This window comes from Carettochelys insculpta, chromosome 1, assembly GCF_033958435.1.
Source record: "Carettochelys insculpta isolate YL-2023 chromosome 1, ASM3395843v1, whole genome shotgun sequence".
Taxonomy (NCBI): domain Eukaryota; kingdom Metazoa; phylum Chordata; order Testudines; family Carettochelyidae; genus Carettochelys; species Carettochelys insculpta.
The window spans coordinates 120,303,572-120,322,373 of NC_134137.1; the positions used below are offsets into that span (position 1 = coordinate 120,303,572).

At 47.2% G+C, this 18,802-nt stretch overlaps 2 protein-coding genes across 6 annotated transcripts in view; one reads left to right on the forward strand and one right to left on the reverse strand.

The window, feature by feature from the left end:
• Nucleotides 1-17,928, reverse strand: part of PCID2 (PCI domain containing 2) — a 35,582-nt gene extending 17,654 nt beyond the window's left edge. The window contains exons 1-2 of one of the 3 annotated variants that reach the window (XM_074990736.1): nucleotides 17,829-17,928; nucleotides 4,696-4,778 (exon numbers count right to left, since the gene is read on the reverse strand). In XM_074990736.1, the coding sequence (XP_074846837.1) occupies nucleotides 4,696-4,731 (36 nt within the window). In that variant the 5' untranslated portion in view covers nucleotides 4,732-4,778; nucleotides 17,829-17,928. Of the gene's footprint in view, nucleotides 1-4,695; nucleotides 4,983-5,020; nucleotides 5,083-17,828 lie in introns of those variants that run through there. The other 2 variants (XM_074990735.1, XM_074990725.1) reach the window with 2 other exon arrangements.
• CUL4A (cullin 4A) overlaps nucleotides 16,927-18,802 on the forward strand; it is a 75,611-nt gene continuing 73,735 nt past the window's right edge. Inside the window, exon 1 of one of the 3 annotated variants that reach the window (XM_074990702.1) lies at nucleotides 16,927-17,317. In XM_074990702.1, the coding sequence (XP_074846803.1) occupies nucleotides 17,170-17,317 (148 nt within the window). In that variant the 5' untranslated portion in view covers nucleotides 16,927-17,169. The remainder of the gene's footprint in view (nucleotides 17,318-18,802) is intronic. The other 2 variants (XM_074990711.1, XM_074990692.1) reach the window with 2 other exon arrangements.

Below are 18,802 nucleotides of genomic sequence, written 5' to 3' on the forward strand. Positions count from 1 at the left end.
TTTCCTAAACACAGTAAAACATGACTAACAAACCACAGAAACTAGAAATAGAAACCTGGGCTGCTAATATTTAACTTATGGCTCTTCTTATGGAACTGATCAATTTTGACATGTCTCATTAAGATGCTTAAATAAGAGTGTGTTATATTTGATAGAAGAGACTCTGTATAGCAAATACATTTGGTTGGTCACACAAGCCCACTCACCACAACACCTTGAACCAATGAACCCAAGGGCGGTGCCACAGGTAGTCTCGTTGTCCCAGCAGGGTTACCCATGGTGACAAGATCCAGGGAGAGGGTCCAGACAGAGAACAATCCTATGAGTCCTCAACGGCAGAACAGGTGGAGGCTAGCAAGGGTTATGCTACAATGGTTGTGAAGGCAGACGAAGGCTGCAGTGGACAGGAGACTCTGGAGTTGTCATGGATTCCATGCCAGTGGACCAGAGTTTCTATCCGTCAAGAAACATGGTGGCTGCAGTGCAACAGACCCCCACATTAAAAGAAGTCACGCACAGGCGTCTTCCTCCATGTAATGCTCTCCTAAACTTAAGCCCAACACTGACTGACGACGAGAGCATGAGTGTGACGTCTGGAAGCTTTTAGTCATGAGCCAGTATGTAGGTGGTGGATGTATGTACCAGTCATTCCATTTCAATCAATGAGGTGGTAGAAAGGTCTGACCACTGCATTCGCAACTCAGCAGTCCTATTTAGGATCCACTCTATTCACCCCATGTGAGGAAGGGGCTAGAAAAGATGCCCTAAACATAATCCACCTCAATCCCCCGACTAGATAACCATGTCCAATGGGTTCACCTCCATGTGGTTGAAATGAAACAGTAAACTTTGGAACATGGAATATTCAGACTTGAAAGGACACCCCAGATAGCAAAATGACCCAAAAGATGCACCGCAATTATTGCCTGCGAGCTGCTACAATTCAACATGGATATAGCTGCCCTGGCAGAAACGCATAGACCAGAAGAAGAATAACTAAGAGAATAAGGCGGAAGGTACACATTTTTCTGGAAAGGAATCCCAGAAGAAGAAAAACAAGTTAACGGAGTAGAATTTCCCACCAAAAACAAGCTGACAAAGATCCTATCTGAAGTCCCTGTCAGCATCAATGAGCATCTCGTGACTCTCTACTTAAAGCTTACCAAATAACACGCAGCTGTCATCAGCACTTATGCATTAACCTAGACTCTAAAGATGATGTGAAGGAGAAGTTCTACACCTAACTGGACACAGTCTGAAAGACGTGCCCAAAGACGACAAGATTATTCTCTCAGGAGGATTTCAATGCCACGGTTGGAAGAGACACAGATCTCTGGCAAACTACCACTGGGAAAGAAAGAATCAGCGACAGCAACTACAAAGGAGTGCTCCTCCTTACAACGTGTGTGGAACACAAGCTCATCATCACAAACACCCTGTGCTCCTAGAAAAACAAATTTAAGATGTCACGGCAACACCCTCAGTCGAAGCACTGGCACCTATAGACTATGTCATTGTCTGTGCTCGGGATCGGCAGATGTCCTTTTCACATGCGCCACAACTAGTGCTGACGACTGCTGGACTGATCGCTGCCTTATTCAATCCACAATGGCAAATAGGACTGTCACCAAACAGAGAAGTCCGAGGAAACAGATCCAATGGAACATCAATGTACTAGGCTTGAAGGACCCCTTTGGACAAAGTGACTTTCACACAGTGCTCCAAAGGGCACTGCCAAGAGTATACCCTGAAGACATGGAAGAACGCCGGTGTCCATTGAAAAATGCCATCACTGGAGCTTGTAAAGAAATCACTGGACACCAGACCAGGAAACATCAGGACTGGTTTGATGAGAACAAAGTGCAAATTGAACGCTTGATTGAGGCAAAAAGGAAAGCCTTTAGAGCCTGGCAAAGTGACATCGATTGCACAACAAAGAGTGAAGTGCATGCCAAGGCAAAGGCAGAAGTTTAGCATAAAACAAGGACTCTGAAAAAACAGTGGTGGACTGAGAAGGCACAATAACTCCACCATCTTGCAGACATCAATGACACAAGAAGTTTCTTCAGTGGTACCAGAACCGTTTATGGACCAAGAAACCATGGAGTCAGTCCCCTAAGACCAAAGGATGGTACCAACTCTGTAAAGACAACAAAGCTGTTGCTTTTTACTGAAGGGAGCACTATAATGAGTTCTTGAACTGCCCCTCCACCATGGTCTTAGAATGCCTTGACCAAATCCCTCAGCAGCCACCTAGAAGAGATCTTTCAATGCTTCCTATCCTGAGTGAGGTCCACACTGCCATCAAAGCGATGAAGTACAACAAGGCAACCGGACCAGACGGAAGTTCCACTGAAGTCTTCAAAGAAAGTGAACCAGAGCTCCACGAACAGCTCTACCTTCTGAGTCTCAAGATCTGGAATAGGGAGCAGATGCCACAAGGTTTCAGAGACACACTGACTGCCAGTCTTTTCAAGAAGGGCGACAAGTCAGACTGTGAAAACTATTGTGGCATCTCCCTCCTGGCAACAGCAGGGAAAATCCTTGCACACCAACTCCTGCCACTCTCAGAAGAAATTCTCCCAGAATCCCAGTGTGTGGCTTCCAACCACCCCAAGGAACAGCAGACATGATTTTCACTGCCTGGCACATGCAAGAAAAATGTTGTGAACACAACCACGCCTTATATATGAGTTCCATTGACCTGACCAAAGCATTTCACTCAGTCAGTTGTAGTGCCCTGTGGACCATCCTCTCAAAGATTGGTTGTCCCAAAAAATTCATTAGCATTTTAAGGCTGCTTCACAACATGACTGTCACAGTATTGAACAAAAACGGATCCCAAAGCGACCCGTTTGAGGTCATAAGAAGCAAGCCCGCATCATTGTCCCATCACTGTTCTACATCTTTATCTCCATGACCCTTCATCTCATTGATGGTAAGCTTTCAGATGGTGTGAACATTGTCTGTAGAATGAACCGAAAGCTTTTCCATCTCAGAAGACTGAGGGCTAAAAGAAAGACCTCCACAACCTCCATCATGGAGCTCCAGCACGCAGATGACAATATGGTTGTTACTCTTTCTCCCACAGCCCTTCAGACCATCTTGAGTGCATTCACTGAAGTATACGAGAATCTTGACTTCACACTGAACATCAAGAAGACCAAGGTGCTCCACCAATCTTTACCGAAGGAACAATCTCATGTACCTTCTACTGAAGTCAATGGAAAACTGCTGGAAAATGTGGAGCACTTCCCTTAGCTTGGAATCCCTCTTTCCACTAAAGTTGACTTTGATGCAGAATCCAGCACTGTCCGAGCCATGCAAGCTCTGCTTTTGCCTGCCTGAGACAAAAGGTCTTCAAGAACCAGGACATCTATCCCAAGACAAAGTTCCTTGTATACCATGCAATGGTTGCTCCAATGCTACTATACGCATGTGAAACCTGGACAACATAAAAGCATCATCTGAAGGCACTTGAACCAATATCATCAACACTGCCTCAGGAGAATCTCAGATATCTCTTGGAAAGATGAGCACACGAACACTAGTGTCCTGGAAGAGCTGAACATGACCAGCACTGAAACCATTACCATTCATCAACAACTTTGTTGGACTGGTCACGTAGTTCAGATGTCTGGTCTAGTGCTTCCCGAAACAGATTCAGTTTTCTGATTTGGAGGAAGGACAGAGGAGCACTGGGGGCGAGTGGAAGCGATAAGGACATGCTAAAGGCACACATGAAAAAGTGCAGCATTGGTGGACGACACTTGGGAGAATCTTGCCCAAGACCATGCCCAGTGGAGAATGGTAATCCGTTAGGGGGTAGTGCAATTTGAGAGGTCCTGTCAGAGTGCAGATGAGGACAGGTAGAGAAGAACAAGAGTGTCAAAAACTGCACTGCATCCTTCCAACAGCTACCAACACCTGCCTCTTCTGTGATAAAATCTGCAGTTCCAGAATTCAGCTGATCAGCCATGAACGAACACAAAAATAAGAAGAAAACAACAAGTCCTGTGGCACCTCATAGACTAACAGATATTTTAGAGCATAAGCTTCTGAAGGCAAAGGCCCAGGTGGCATGAAGACACCCTACTCATTATCAAGTGACTGCCAAGAAGAGATATTTCACCATCGATTAATGCAGATCCCAGCACCCATGCAAAACCTTGCTGGCTGTGCATACACTGCAGTTGGGAGCAAGACTCCCAGATCAAGGTAACAAACTAGTGCTAGCAAGGCTTCAGATAACACAGTAAAAACAGCAGTACGGAAAGTGTGAGCCCAGCACAGACTTGAGCATGCCCCATCCGCCCAAATCAGACAAGCGGCTGAAAGCTTGAGCTAGCCCCTGTGCTTCCTCATTCACGTTATTATTTTTAGCATGCAAGCTTGAGCTGAACTAGTGCAAGCCTGTCGGCTAGGGGGCAAGGGACAGGAGAGGAGGTCACTCTCAGCTGCAGCATAGGCATGCCCACTGACGTCAACAGGGCTTTCTAAAGATGCTTGAGCGCATGCGGAAAGATCCCATCACAGACCTGTGGTCCATGTGTTTATAGCAGCCTCTGCTTTTCAAAGTTCCCTATAAATGCTGCTTTGCTTTCCTAAGTAGCAGAAGCTGCCCTAATTATTTCACTTGCTCTCGGTTGCCTTTTCATGAACAGGGACTAGTGGCGGCACAGGAAACCCACTTACCTGTTGCAAATACTGATTGATGGTGATGTGCGCCATGGGCAGACCAGCAAATGCGGGCGATCAAGAGCGAGTCGCGTCCTGAGCTGCCAAGGAAACAAGTGTCACCGCGAAATGGCATTACCAAATTTAACCACCCTCCCCGTGACCCACCGCGGGGCTTCCACCGGCTCACTGAGCGGGGAGCAGCCTCCGCCGGCCAACCCCTCCCTCTTTCCCCCGAGCAGAGCCGGGCACAGGCGGTGAGGCCCGGCCCTGCCACAGCAACGAGGAGGGCGGAGGGGGTGGGGAGGCAGGATCCCAGTGCTCGGTTCATCCCCGCACCTACCAACAGATCTCACAGCTCAGCTCCCACCTCACCACGTGAGCGGGGCAACCGCTTCCTGCTTCCGCCTCCCGCACGGCGGCACGCCAGCATCGCGCGGGACACGTGACGCGGACCGGGCACAGCCACCCACGTGACTCGTCGGGAAACCCCGCCCCCTACCCCCACCTCTCGTTCCCCCGCCAGAGTGGAGTGAATGCGCCTGAGGAGGGGGAGCGGTATGCGTCTTAGCTGGACATAGCGTTCTGCGGGCAGCTGGGTAGAGGGGAGGCAGCGCTCTTTAGCACTAGGGCCACTGTGCGTGCCTAGTGCTTCTGGGAGTGCACGTCTGAGCGCCTGAAGCTACCGTGAGCGACTGGAAGGGCAGCTGACTCCTCGGACTGGCTGCTCTCGTCCTTTGCTCTTACTGGGGACTAAAGCCTGTCCTGTACCACTGTTGTTCAAAACACAAAATGCTGAGGTTTGTGTTGTAGACCATCCTACTGTGCGTGTGCGACAAAACCCTGCGTGGTATTGTTTTTAATAGTTGTATACAACCAAGGGTGTGGCAACACCCTGACCTGGTTTGAATTAATAATCAAAATATTATTTCTATCATATTCCAGGTTCACACTTTTCAGTACACCACCTCTTAACATTGTTCCAAGGTGCCTGTAAACATTATTCTAACCATACTGGTCCTAGGAAATTGAAGGTGGCTAAATTGGTTATAATTTTTTTGCCAGATTATTGTACCCCTTTCAGGAGTCTGGTTTGTCCTGTATCACTGGGGTAGCTGTGTTAGTCTGCATCTGGAAAAACAATAAGTTGTGTGGTAATTTACAGACTAAGATTTTTTGGAGCATAAGCTTTCACGGGCAAAGACCAATGCATCTGACAAAGTGGGTCTTTGTCCACAAAAGTTTATGCTCCAAAATATCTGTTAGTCTACTATGTACCACAGGACTTCTTGGTTTGTCTTGTGCATGCCCCAAGTTTCACCTAAGTTAAAAACGCCATTTTCAAAGGCAGACAAGACAAAAGTGACACAGCACAGGATTACTGAATCATTGCTTACTTTACCATTTTTACCATATAATTATAAATCAAGTTGAATATATTGTATATATTTGAACATATTGAGACAGACAAGCTTTTGATTTACACAGAGCTTTTCTTCACGTGTGGGGAATGTGCTCAGTGCCACAGCTAGATACAACATGAAACAGATTGTTCAGCATAAATAGTATGTATTCCTAGGGACCATTCAAGGTGAAGTGGCCTACTAACTAGGGATTTAAATATTGAGTATAAAAAGTTAATCATTTAAACTATTAAAAGTACATCATTCAGCTGATTAACTGAGATTGCTCTGGTGGACTGGCCTAGGATGTGGGTGAATAAAAACAGTATTTTTTAAACTGGATTTTTTACTTTTAAAATAATAGTATACTCATGTACTAATACACTAATTTTAAATAAGTTGTAGGAACATAGTCTGGACAATATGTAGAATCGAGCAGGAGGGTTTATTACACACAGCACTGGCAGAGTGCCACCTTGCCGGTCAGGCTAGGCTCAGTGAAGCACTGTCAAGCAATAGCTTACAAGTGATTCTATAGGATATCAATGGGCAGTGAAAAACGACAGGGTGAGAGGTCCCAAGCCCCTGGATAAGTGCTAGCAGCAAGACATGATGAGCACAATAAGCCAATAATTTAAAAGGCTACAGAACGACTCCACCTGTAATTTACATGCAACATTTTAGACAATACACAGGTAGTTTTTTTCTTCAGTCATCTGTTTAAACAACATATACATTGATTGTAGTCCCACTTATCTATCCATGGGAGTAATGATGCCTTTGTTCAATTGGGTCCATATCTGAAGGAGTTAAAATAAAACAACGAGTACATAAGAAGCGTCACTTATTTGTAACACATTGTTCTTGTATTTGGGGCCCTGGTTAGTGAACTAGGGAAATGTCTTGTAGAGAATACTGAAAGGGAGGAGGGTATCTCATCACTGGCAGCTCAGGCTTGTCTTACAGCCTCTGGACTTGGCCTTGGAACACAGTTGCTGGGGTTATTATCTCTTTTATCAGACTATGAGAAAGCTATGGCCTTGCTTGTAAGTTCCTTCTCACCCTAGCTGTCTTTGTAAACCATGATACATGTTATGAGTTAGTTAGGTCTTATACCAGACTATGAAATTTGGGCATAAAGTGAAAGGTCTTAACACAAACCATAATATGCATCAGGAACTTGGGATTTTCACCCTACAGAAGTTATAATCAAATCTGATCACAAACATGCTACACATACACTTGCAGTCTCATAAAAGTGAATAACTGGCTCTACTCCGTCCAGTCTAACTACCAACTCTTACTTCTTGAAAAGTTTGGGCTTTCAAGTTGTGTCATACCAGATTAAAATGTAACATGTGCAAAGAAAGACACAAAGTGGATAGGGTAGTTTTTTCTTATGATGTTGTGGTGAACCTTGGCCAAGCATGTCAGAGGAGTTAGTTAAGACATTGTCTTCAAGACTGAGACAAAATAGGAAGAATACTTTTGAAAGTTGATTTTTTCCAAAAGAACCTGAGCTTCACTACATTTTTTTCCTAAAAAAAACTCTTCCAAAAATACAATCGAAAGAGATTATGCAAATGAAGCCCAAGATCTGTAATTCAGCACTTCATTTGCATTTTCAATTTCCCTCATTTGTATTCCTCTTTGGAAAGAGTAATATAGTGTAGATGCAGCCGTAATGCTGCAAACATGGCAAAGAAGAAAAGATACAGTCTTCCCCCACCTTATGAGGATAATTCGTTCTTGAAAAACTCCTCTTAGGGCAAATTCTTGTCAGTCAAAAACGTAATTACCATTAATTTCAATGGGAAAAATTTTTATACGTTCCTGAGCCCCAAAATTTACACCCATTTATGCTAAAACACCACCAAATCCCATTAAAATGAACACAATTATTTCAATAGTTAACTTTAGTTATCATAACACAACCTATCAAGGCATTTTCCCTTCATTAATTACTCTATAATATGACTGTTTACCTGCTCTCGTTAAGCTCTTTCGTAGCTATTACGCACCGTACACTTAAGACTACGCTCACAAACAAAACATACATATGATACTCAATGTTTACGTAATTCAACCTTTAACTCAAAAAAGAACAGAACAGTAAAGACAAAAGAAATCAATGAAAACAATGCAACTGATATCATACTCAGCAAACAAGTTGACATCGTGTGAAAAGGAGGTAAGATGAGGTGAGGGAGACTGCGAGGAGAGTCACTGTTGTTCATTGGTTGGTGATGGTGGCATTGGTGTGAATGGAGTAGAAAATGAAGGCAAAGGTGAGGAGGATGAAGAGTGGCTGAGTTCTTCACACTCCATAATTTCTGGATCGTCAATGTCATCTTCTTCCTCTTCCATTGTAATGGGAGGATGGGAGATGCCAGAGGTTGAAGGCTGAGGCTCAGAAGCGGCAGAATTGCCAGCAGCAGCAGTAGCAGGGATGGCTGGAAGAAGAAACAATAAAATACTTGTCTGCTTGCCTTCTTGAACCTTTGTATCATACATGGTTTGTAACATTCAATCAAGTCTCTCATGAGAATTCTAGCTTTTCGAGCTCTTTCAAAATTGCAAAAGTTTTCATCCAACAAAGCACAAGCACTATCGAAAATGGAGAACAAATTGCATAACTGTTTCGTGCCAAATTCTTTTACTGGTTCTTCCTCTTTGTCAAATTTCCCTTCTTTCAAATGTTCAGCCTTCTCCTTCAATCTCTCTTCTTCTTGTTGAATTAGCTCGTCATCTATCCGGTCTTCAGAGTGAGACTCCAACACCTCTTGCACATCTTCAATGTCGACCTTGTCAAAACCTGCTTTTGCTATCAGCTGTACAATGTAATCACAGATCATCTTATTTATGGATTCAAAACCTTGAAAGACATGCACAGCCTCATGAAGAAGTTTTTCCAAACAGCATTCACAGTGTTCGCTGTCACTTTGTCCCAAGCAGTTGCTATGTTTTCAATGGCCATTTTTATGTTGTAATTTTTCCATAATTCCCTGACCGTGACCATGTCACTCTTGTCCAAACCATCGAGATACTTCATCGCAAGCTGCATATAGTACGACTTAAATGTAGCAATGACACCTTGGTCCATCGGCTGTATCGAAGATGTTGTGTTTGGAGGCAAAAATACAACCTGAACATTGCTACCGTAATCAAGAATTGTTGCTGGATGGCCTGGAGCATTGTCGAAGATTGAAAATGCTTTGTTGTCTAGGTTACTTTCTTTGCAATATTTTTCAACGAAAGGACAAAAGTAACTGCATGTAGTCTAGAAACACTTGTTGAGTCACCCATGCACTTCTATTTGAATGCCAAATCACTGGAAGGCTTATCTTACTGACACCTTTCAAAGCCCGTGGATTTTCCAAATGGTATATGAGCAAAGGTTTGACCTTTACGTCACCCTCAGCGTTGCCACCAAGCAACAATGTTAACCTGTATTTAGAGGCTGTATGTCCTTTGGTTTGCTTTTCGTCTTCGGAGATGTAGGTACGAGACATCGTTCGCTTCCAAAACAAGCCAGTCCACTCCATATTGAAAATCTGCTTGTTAGTGTAGCTGCCTTCTTGGATAATTTTCTTCAGCTTTTCAGGAAAAGCACTGCCTCCTGTAAAATCGGCGGATGCTGCCTCACCTGAGGCTATGCAAGAGTCCCCTCTTCCTGAAACGGTTGAACCATCCATTACTGCCTTTAAAGTTCAAATCCTTGGCCGTCTCATCACCCTCCTCAATTGCCTGTGCCTTCAATCGCTCAAACAACGATAGTGCCTTTTCTCTTACGAGAAGAAAGCTGAGAGTCATGTGGCGTTTCACCGAATTCTCTATCCATTGCAACAAGTGTCTCAAGTTTCTGCATAATGGGGTGCCTACTCAAAGACAACATTGTTAAACTTGCACCACCAACAGTAGCCTCATCAGTTTTCAATATTTTTCCTGTTGCATGTAGATAATATGCATAGTAGATGAAGATAAATGGAGTGCCTGCATGCCTGCATCACATCTTTGTTATGCTCTCCTTCATCAATACGCTTTATCACAATTTTACACTTAGAGGTTTTACACTTAGACATATTTGTGTCTTTTTTTGGCTTTTCTAGCTCATTACTTCTTTTTATTAGCACTTTCTTCATTTTAGGGGACATGATGCACGAGATTATCATTGCTATAAACTACCAACCATGAGTACTCTGAGAGGAGAACTGAATGCAACACGCACCAACTATACAACTGTGAAGCTCAGAAAAATCCTTCTGGTAGTGCAGCCTGGGGAGCAGAGTTGGCGGCTGGGGTCTGTCCCAGGTGCAGAGACAGGGGAATGGAAATCAAAGAGCGCCTGAGAGGGGGGCGCAAAGCCGGACAGCTGCATCCGGGGCTGGAGACTCATGTGGGGCTGCGTGGCAGAGAGGCCCCACTGGCAGTGGCCAAGGCACAGCTGCGCAGAGCTGGCGGCAGCGGCCCCCTAGCCGCCCTGGGGGTGAGCGGCAGGGGCGGAGCCAGGATGGGCTGCGCACCCAGCAGCCACATCTCCCAGGGAGCACCTGAGAGCCCACGGCCGCCAGCTGGGCTGGAGCACGCTGCTGTTGCAGTGCCGAGGCGGAGACCCAGACCAGCCACAGGTAAAGGCTGGGCTGGGGGCTCTGGGAAACCACAGCCAGGCGGCAAGTGGCACCCGAGGCACAGCTGTGCAGAGCTGGCGGCGGCGGCCCCCTAGCCGCCCAGGGGGTGAGCGGCAGGGGCAGGGCCGGGGTGGGCTGCGCACCCAGCAGCCACGTCTCCCTGGAGTGTCTGGAAGCCCGTGGCCACCAGCTGAGCTGGGGCATGCCGCTGCTGCAGCGCTGAGGTGGAGACCCAGACCAGCCACAAGTAAAGGCCGGACTGGGGGCTCCGGGAAACCGCAGTCAGGCGGTGAGCGGTGCCCGAGGCACAGCCGTGCAGGTCAGGTGGCGGCAGCCCCCTAGCCGTCCAGGGGGCGAGTGGCAGGGGAGGGGCCGGGATAGGCTGCGCGCCTAGCAGCCACGTCTCCCAGGAGCGCCTGGGAGCTCGTGGCCGCTGGCTGAACTGGGGTGCGCTGCTGCTGCAGTGCCGAGGCGGAGACCCCGATCAGCCACAGGTAAAGGCTGGGCCGGGGGCTCCAGGAAACCGCCAACGGGTGCTGTGGAGAGATGTGCCGGGCAAGATACAGCGGCCTTTCTCCCACTGCAGGGTGTCCGCGTCCCGCTGAGGCACTCGTAAATTCAAGGAAATGCCTCATAAGGTGAAGTAGTTTTAAATCAAGCTGCTTGTAAATCTGATTTCATAGCCCAAATGGGCGTATCTCGGAGTATGACTGTACTTAGAAGAATTGAATGAAAATATGCTTCTCAATAGCATATGGCCACAGTTCCCATTTAGTGCATCTTTAGTGAAAGATTTAAGTACGTCTTCTCCAGGAATAAAAGAAAACGTTGTATAAGTCACAAAATACTTCTGTAACAACCATTTTACTTCAGCTTTATTGAAGAGAGCAGGACAATCCAAACAAATTCACCCTCAAACTGTTTGATGGAATTCTGAGGTTAATTGTTTTAACAATTTATTAAAAATTGCCCAATTCTCATAAAATGTTTGAACAAAACCATAATTACATATATGAAAGTATCTCATGCAAAGTATCGAACATTGGATTAAGGAGAAATTTTGAGGATATGCTAGGTATACTGAAGCCTATATCCATTGCCTACAACAAACTTCAGAGAAATTACAGCTGCATTGCTGATGCTGTTGAAATGTGGAAAGCACATTAAGACCGTATATACTACACTAGCGCCACCCTTGTGAAGGGGGGATGCTAATGAGACACATCGGGATACGCATATTCATTGCAGTGCCTCATTAGATTAACAGCGGCCGCAGCACTTCAAAAGTGCAGAATTCCATCACATGCAGCTTATCTACATGGGGTCCTTTTTGAAAGGACCCCGCAGACATTGCAGAAGGGTATTTCAACATCTGTGGGGTCCTTTCAAAAAGGAGCCTGTGTACACAAGCCATGCACAATTGAAAGCAGCACTTTTGAAGTGCTGTGGCCGCCATTATGCTAACGAGGCATTGCATATTCATTGCAGCATCTCGTTAGCATATCCCAATGTGTCTCATTAGCATCCCCCTTTCAAAAGGGGGGTGCTAGTGGAGACATAGCCTAAGAGACATTGACAAAAGAAATACCTCACCAGAAATTTGAACTATAGACAGTGAAGAAGCAAATGGATCAAATACCAACTTCACCTCATTTTCTTGTGAATGATTTTAATCCCAGATATAAAAGGGGATATCTAACTTCTGAAGATGATGCTTAGCCATGGCATGGGTATTTCAAAATACTACCCAGTTATGCCAGGTATAATAAATTTCAGAGCTGGAGCAAAACCATATAATCAATAAATATTTACTGATGATATTTTAAACAAAGCTGCTCCTCTCAGTTGGTGGGAATCATTAGTCATACACCTTGAAACAGAGTTCATTCAGTTACTAAGCCAATTTATCAGAGTAGTAGCTTCCTCTGCAGCCAGAGAGAATATTGCCATTGTTTGGTATTACGCACAAGTGAATAAACTGGGAGATGAAAGAGCAGGAAACTCGTGCTTCTGTTTCAATTTATGAATCAAAATTACAGTGAGTGTGAGGAAGATGAGAACTAGTTGTAGAAGTTTGAAAGACACTGTACATTTAGTGTTCTGAGGATACGTCTGTTAGAGTTAATAAACTTTTAAAAAGGAAGAGTGTAAGGATAGCCACCAAGTAGCAACTCAAGAGACTGTTGCAACTGCAAATATGAAACATTAACATTTTCCATTTAGGCTGTGTCTTCACATGCCGCTTCTTCCAGAAGCAGCATGGTAATGAGCTGTCCGGAAGATGCTAATAAGGCATGGATATAAATTTCATGTGTCTCATTAGCATAGGGGCACGTGATTCGGAGTCTGGAAGAAGGTCTTCCGGACTCCAAAATACATATGCAGATACATGGCCCGCAGGGGCCTTCTGGAAGAAAACCCTTCTTCCTGAAGCCCCTTCTTCCTTGAGGCTGAAAACCCTTCCGGAAGATCCCCATGAGCCATGCGTCTGCACGTATATTTTGGAGTCCGGAAGAGCTTTTTCTGATCTCTGAATCACGTGCCCATATGTTAATGAGGCACGGGAAATTTACATCTGTGCCTCATTAGCATCATTTGGATAGCTTATTGCCATGCTGCTTCTGGAAGAAGCAGCACTTGAAGACACAGCCTTAGTTTAATAAAATAGAAGTGCTATTGTGCTTGTGTGAGTGATTTAGTTTTTAACATTTCTAATGCACAGCTGCTGCATCTACAGCTTGACACCGGTCCTTAGTATTATGTATCTTTCCTAAACTAATAAAAATTGTCTTTAAAAAATTACACAAAGTATACCATTAGATGTTGTATAATGGTGTACTGTTGTAAATTTACATGTTTTAGTGATCAGATTAGTGGATTACACATTGTTGTAACATACCTAGCTTATATCTACATTAGAGAGTTTTGTAGACAAAACCGGGGTTTTGTCTACAAAACTTGCAGAGCATCTACCCACAAAATGCATTTTGTCAACAAAAAAGCTATGTAGATGCTCCGGGGGACCCTTTTGCCGACAGAGCCAGTCAAAAGATTGATCTGCTTTTATATGGAGACAGAAATTTTGTTGGAACATCTCTTCTGATAGTAACTTCTGTGGACAGATGCTTCTAGTGCAGATGTAGCCCATAGGGGCTGTGGCTCCACTTCATCCAATATTTTTAGTCTCAAGCATAGTTTAAACTCCCAGGCTCCTTTCTGAAAGTGCCATGCATGTTTCCTTTGAGGGTGAGGACCGTTAAGTCAGATGTAGAGTGATTATTTTGTGATAAGATTTCACCCACAGGTGATACTTGTCCTTTATCATTATCCTGTGTGAGTTCATCTGAGATCTTAGCAATTGACTGCTTCCACCCATGTAGTTACTATTGAGCAATTATACCTTCCCTGCCCTATTATACTCCTCGATCCATACTCCTGCCAGAGAAAAAGGCATTGCCTTCCCTCGTGCTCCTGCCCATCCCCCTGCCAGACAACTGGTTGCAATTCCTCTCTGTCCCTTATAGACTAACAAATATTTTGGAGCATAAGCTTTCGTGGGCAAAGACCCACTTCGTCAGATGCATGAGTCATGCATCTGACAAAGCGGGTCTTTGCCCATGAAAGCTAATGCTCCAAAATATCTGTTTGTCTATAAGATGCCACAGGACTTCTTGTTATTCTTGAAGATACAGACTAACACAGCTACCTCTCTGATATCTCTTTCCCTTAGAACTCTCCTGCCTCCTCCAACCATGAAGTTCCCCAGTGCTCATTGCATCCCTCCTGCTATTGTGTTTGTGTGCGTGATTTAGTTTTTAACATTTCTAATGTACAGCTGCTGCATCTACAGCTTGACACAGGTAATGAGTGAGAAGGGATGCAGCAAGCCTATGGACTTGCTGTTGGCTCAATGGAGTGGAAGGACCTTCAAGGTGGGAGAAACTGGCATTTGAAGGGGCTTCCAGCTTGGCCCAGCCTCCCTCTGGCAGTGCTGCTGCTGGCCTGGTACTCATGGGGGACTGGTGGCTTAAACCAGCACAAGGGCCAGCCTGGTGACTGGAGAGGCTGCTGGCTCAACCAAGCACTGGGGCCAGCCCAATACTCAGGAGAGCAGCTTGGCCTAGAGTTGAGGGCAGCTTAGTCCATTGTGGCTGGGGTGGGCAGGCTAGGGCTCCTCCAGTCCAGAGGGCCCCTTCAGGGCTTTTCCTTTATGGGGAGGAGGCTTTGGGGCTCCAGTATGCCGGGGCAGGTCCTTGAGGTGGGGGAGTGGTGGGGCCAACAGGCTTGCCTTCCCAAAGCAGAGGTTCACCTGCCACCCATTGGTAGTACTGATTTTAAACACTACTCTCTCGACCTGCTCTGAGTAGATTCAGATGACATGATGGTTAAAACATAGGTTGGTCTCTACCTGTGCTCCTATGATATTTACCATTGTTGAAGCTGTTGCAACCATAGCAAGAGTTGGAAATTAAAAACAAAGCAAAGCAAAGCAAAACAAAACAAAACAAGAAAAAAAACGGCTAGGCTGAGGCTACACTGTAGCCCTATCTAAAAACAACTTACGCAATTTGCATTGTGGAAAATTTCGTAAGTTATTTCAAGGTAACTTATTTCGAACTTGGTGCTGGCCACACATCACCAAAGTTTGAAATAAGTGCCTATTTTGAACTTCCCGCTATCCCTCTCACAATGAGGGGTAGCAAAAACAAAATACTGTGCTTGAAATAGCCCTGCTATTTCCAGTGCAGTTTGACCACCGGGTTTCTATTTCAGGACATTATTACAAAATAGAAACCTCAGTGTAACTGTAGCCCCACTGAAGTCCTGGGCACTTCTTGTCAGAGGGACTATTTAGCTCTCTGATAACCACAATGTATTTTGTGCTGAAAAGAGGACACTAGAAATGCTGCGACATGTTGGGCTTTGCCTTTAAGAGGCTGAAAGGTATGAACTTTTTGGTCTTGACCTGTTTCATTCACAGGAAGATGTGTGATGTTACATAACCACCCGAAATATCTGTCTTGACATTAAAACTGGGTAGAAACAAGCTGCTGGTGGATTCTACCTTGATTGTAGCCCCTCACGGGCAGCACTAGCCCTCCCTCCTAAACTGACCTCAGTGACAGAAAGTGGCAGATTAGCCACTGAGCCAATGGGGCTCATTTCCAGGGGCTCTGGCCAAATAGAGGGCACCAGAAAAATGGGTATTCCCAGTCACTCCTTCTGCCCGGTGCTGCTGACAGGGAGTAGGGTCTGAGTACTGAAGCTTGGCCTGCTTTCCCCAGTTGGTGCTCCTGTTTGTTCTCCAGCAGGACCTCCAGGTGAAGTGGGGCAAGCTCCTATGCCCCGACCACATTTCCCTGAGGGCAACAGCATGGAGGGGAGGGGCAGAATGCAGGTAGAAGTGGTAAGGGCCCCCCACTCTCTCTGGCCCACTGCCCCAGAAAACTGTAATCAGCCTCTGGCTACATAAAGGTAATACAGTGCCTTGTCTCCACCAGAATATTATATCCAGGAAGAGATCTCCAGATACCTTTCAAGGTGTGAAAACTACCCCCTTTTTAAAGAGAAGACAAAGCCTTGCTTGGCAAAAGCAGGGATTTTCAACTGCGTTAGCTTAAGAGCAAAATAACAAGGCAAGGCAGCAACCCACGCTCAGTTTAGGGATGCCCACCCTCCACTGCTGGCCTGGGGTCTCTAAGACTAGAGAGGAGGGATAGCTCAGTGATTTGAGCATCAGCTCAGGGTTATGAGCTCAATCCTTAAGGGGCCCATTCATGGATCTGGGGCAAACAGATTTAACAAAAAAAGAAAACTGGTCAGGGTGCTGCTGGGGAGGAGGGCTGGGGACTGGACTGGGTGACCTCTGGAGGGATATGGCATAGGGATGGCTCCAAAGGTTGTTGAAAGATGACCTTATGCGATGAAACCTCCCGCAATTCATCCGCCCACAGCGGGGCGCTGAGGGCAGCTGGGGTCGCCTGAAGAACTTGCGGCTCCTCGGTATCCTTCCCTCACCCCTGCTGAATAACGGGGCTGCCCCCCGCAGAAGGGCCCCGGGGAGTCACGGGTCCCTCCCCCCCCCGCAGCTCACCTTGGCCCCCGCCCGCCCAGCCTCTCGGGGAGCCACGCGAGCCGCCCCCAGGCCCGGGGAGGAGGGGGGCCGCTCTCCCCACCCCAGAGGGGGGTCGAGTCCGGCCCGGCCGGGCCGCTCCGCTCCGCCGGCGCTTCAATCGCCCCCGGCAGCGCCCGCCGCGCCGCCTCGCCTCGGGAGCCATCTTGTGCTCCGCGGCGGAGGCGGCTGCGGCCGGGGCGGGTGACGGCCCGTCCCCCTCTCGCTCTCCCTCTCCGCGGGGCGGGGTTGAGGGGGCCCCGGAGCCAGGGCGCCGCGGGGGCAGGCCGGGCTGGCGGTGAGTCGCCGCCGGACAGCGCCGCAGCCGCTCGGGCCCGGCGGGGCGGCCATGGCGGGTGAGCCGCAGAAGAAGCCGCACCTGTCGGCGCTGGTGGGACACACCAACGGGCTCAGCAAGCCCGTCGCGCTGGCGGCCGCCGCGGGAGCCCGGCCCGGGGCCGCCGCCGCCAAGAAACTCGTCATCAAGAACTTCAGAGGTGGGCCGGGGCCGGGAGCGGGCGGCGGCTGAAGTGTCCCGTGTGTCCCCCCTCAACCCCTCGGGCCGGGCCTGTCCCGCTGTGCCGCCCGCAGCCCGGCGGGGCGGGGCCCTGGCTGCTGCGGCGGCGGCGACCGGTGACGCGTTAGGTAGCCCCTGAGGTGCCACGGGGCTGCCTGTGTTGTGCCGCTGCCCCCCGTGACAGGCGGGACGCGGGGTGCTGTGGAGCCCGGAGCCCGCTTCCAGCCCGAGCTCCCCATGCGCCAGGCGCCCGCTTGGGGGCAGCCGCCGGCGCAGCTCCTGTGACATCGGCGCGGCGCCTGTTCCGCCCGCCCCTAGACCTCGGGGCTGGGCTGGGGTCGCTGTGGGAAGTGGCTGTGACAAAGCCTTAGCGGGCTCTCAGCAGCCCCAGGGGCCCGCCCTCCGCGAGCCTGCGCCCGGGGCCTCGCCAGCCCCTCCCTTGGCGGCGGGGCCTGAGCCGCCAGTCCGCAGGAAGTTAGTTCAGTACTTACAGACCATGACGTTCTGACCCCAGGCGCCCTCCTATCTCACCCCTGAAGCCAGGCCGAGCTCAGCAAAGGTCCTGGAACAACACCTGAGCATGTTTGGTTGTTCCTGCGTATAGCCCAGGGATGCCAGAGCACTCCCATCACCTGTGGTTTCAGCATCGCTGCGCTTGATCGCTGCTGTTCTGCACATGGGGGAAACCAGGCATAAAAAGTGCAGTGATTTGACGATGGTCACGCAGCACGTCAGTGGAGTAGTTGGCAATAGAGCCCAATACTTCTGTCTAAAAGTCCAGGGTCTGGCTCCTGTACTGCTTCAGTATATTCCCTTTCCACATTTCAACTAAGTGATACAGTTTCCATAGTCGGTCTTTGCCCATGAAAGCTTATGCTCCAAAATATGTTTTAGTCTATAAGGTGCTATAGGACTTCTTGTTAGTTTCCACACAGACTCCAGTTTGTGCTGCAGTCTTTCTAATGTTTCAGTTAAGAGCATGTTCTGTAATTAGATATATGTTATGTGATGAAATTCCTATTACATACAGTGTAAAAACAGCAAGAAGTTCAGTGGCAACTTAAAAACTAAATTTTATTATTGCATAAACTTCCCTGAGGTGCTGCTCATTTGCAGTTAGAGATAATCTATGGCAATGGTTTGGTGGTCAGTTACTCTTTAAACAAGATATATTGAAAATAAATCTAGATTAGATAGTGTTGAACTGTGCCAATCCCAATGCTGGGGCTTCTGAGGTGCCGGAACTCAGTACCTGCAAGTATCAGCGCAGAAAAACCCACTGGTGTTGAAACTAATTAGAGCAGCGTCAAAAATACTACAGTAGATCACATTCATTTGCTAGTGTTTGGAATGTTTAATTAAAATTTATTATATTAAAAAAAAACCTTAAATTGCAGGACTTGTTTGGTTCTTTGTACATTTTGAAATTGTATCCTTGGCTATTCTTAACGCAAGTATCATGCAA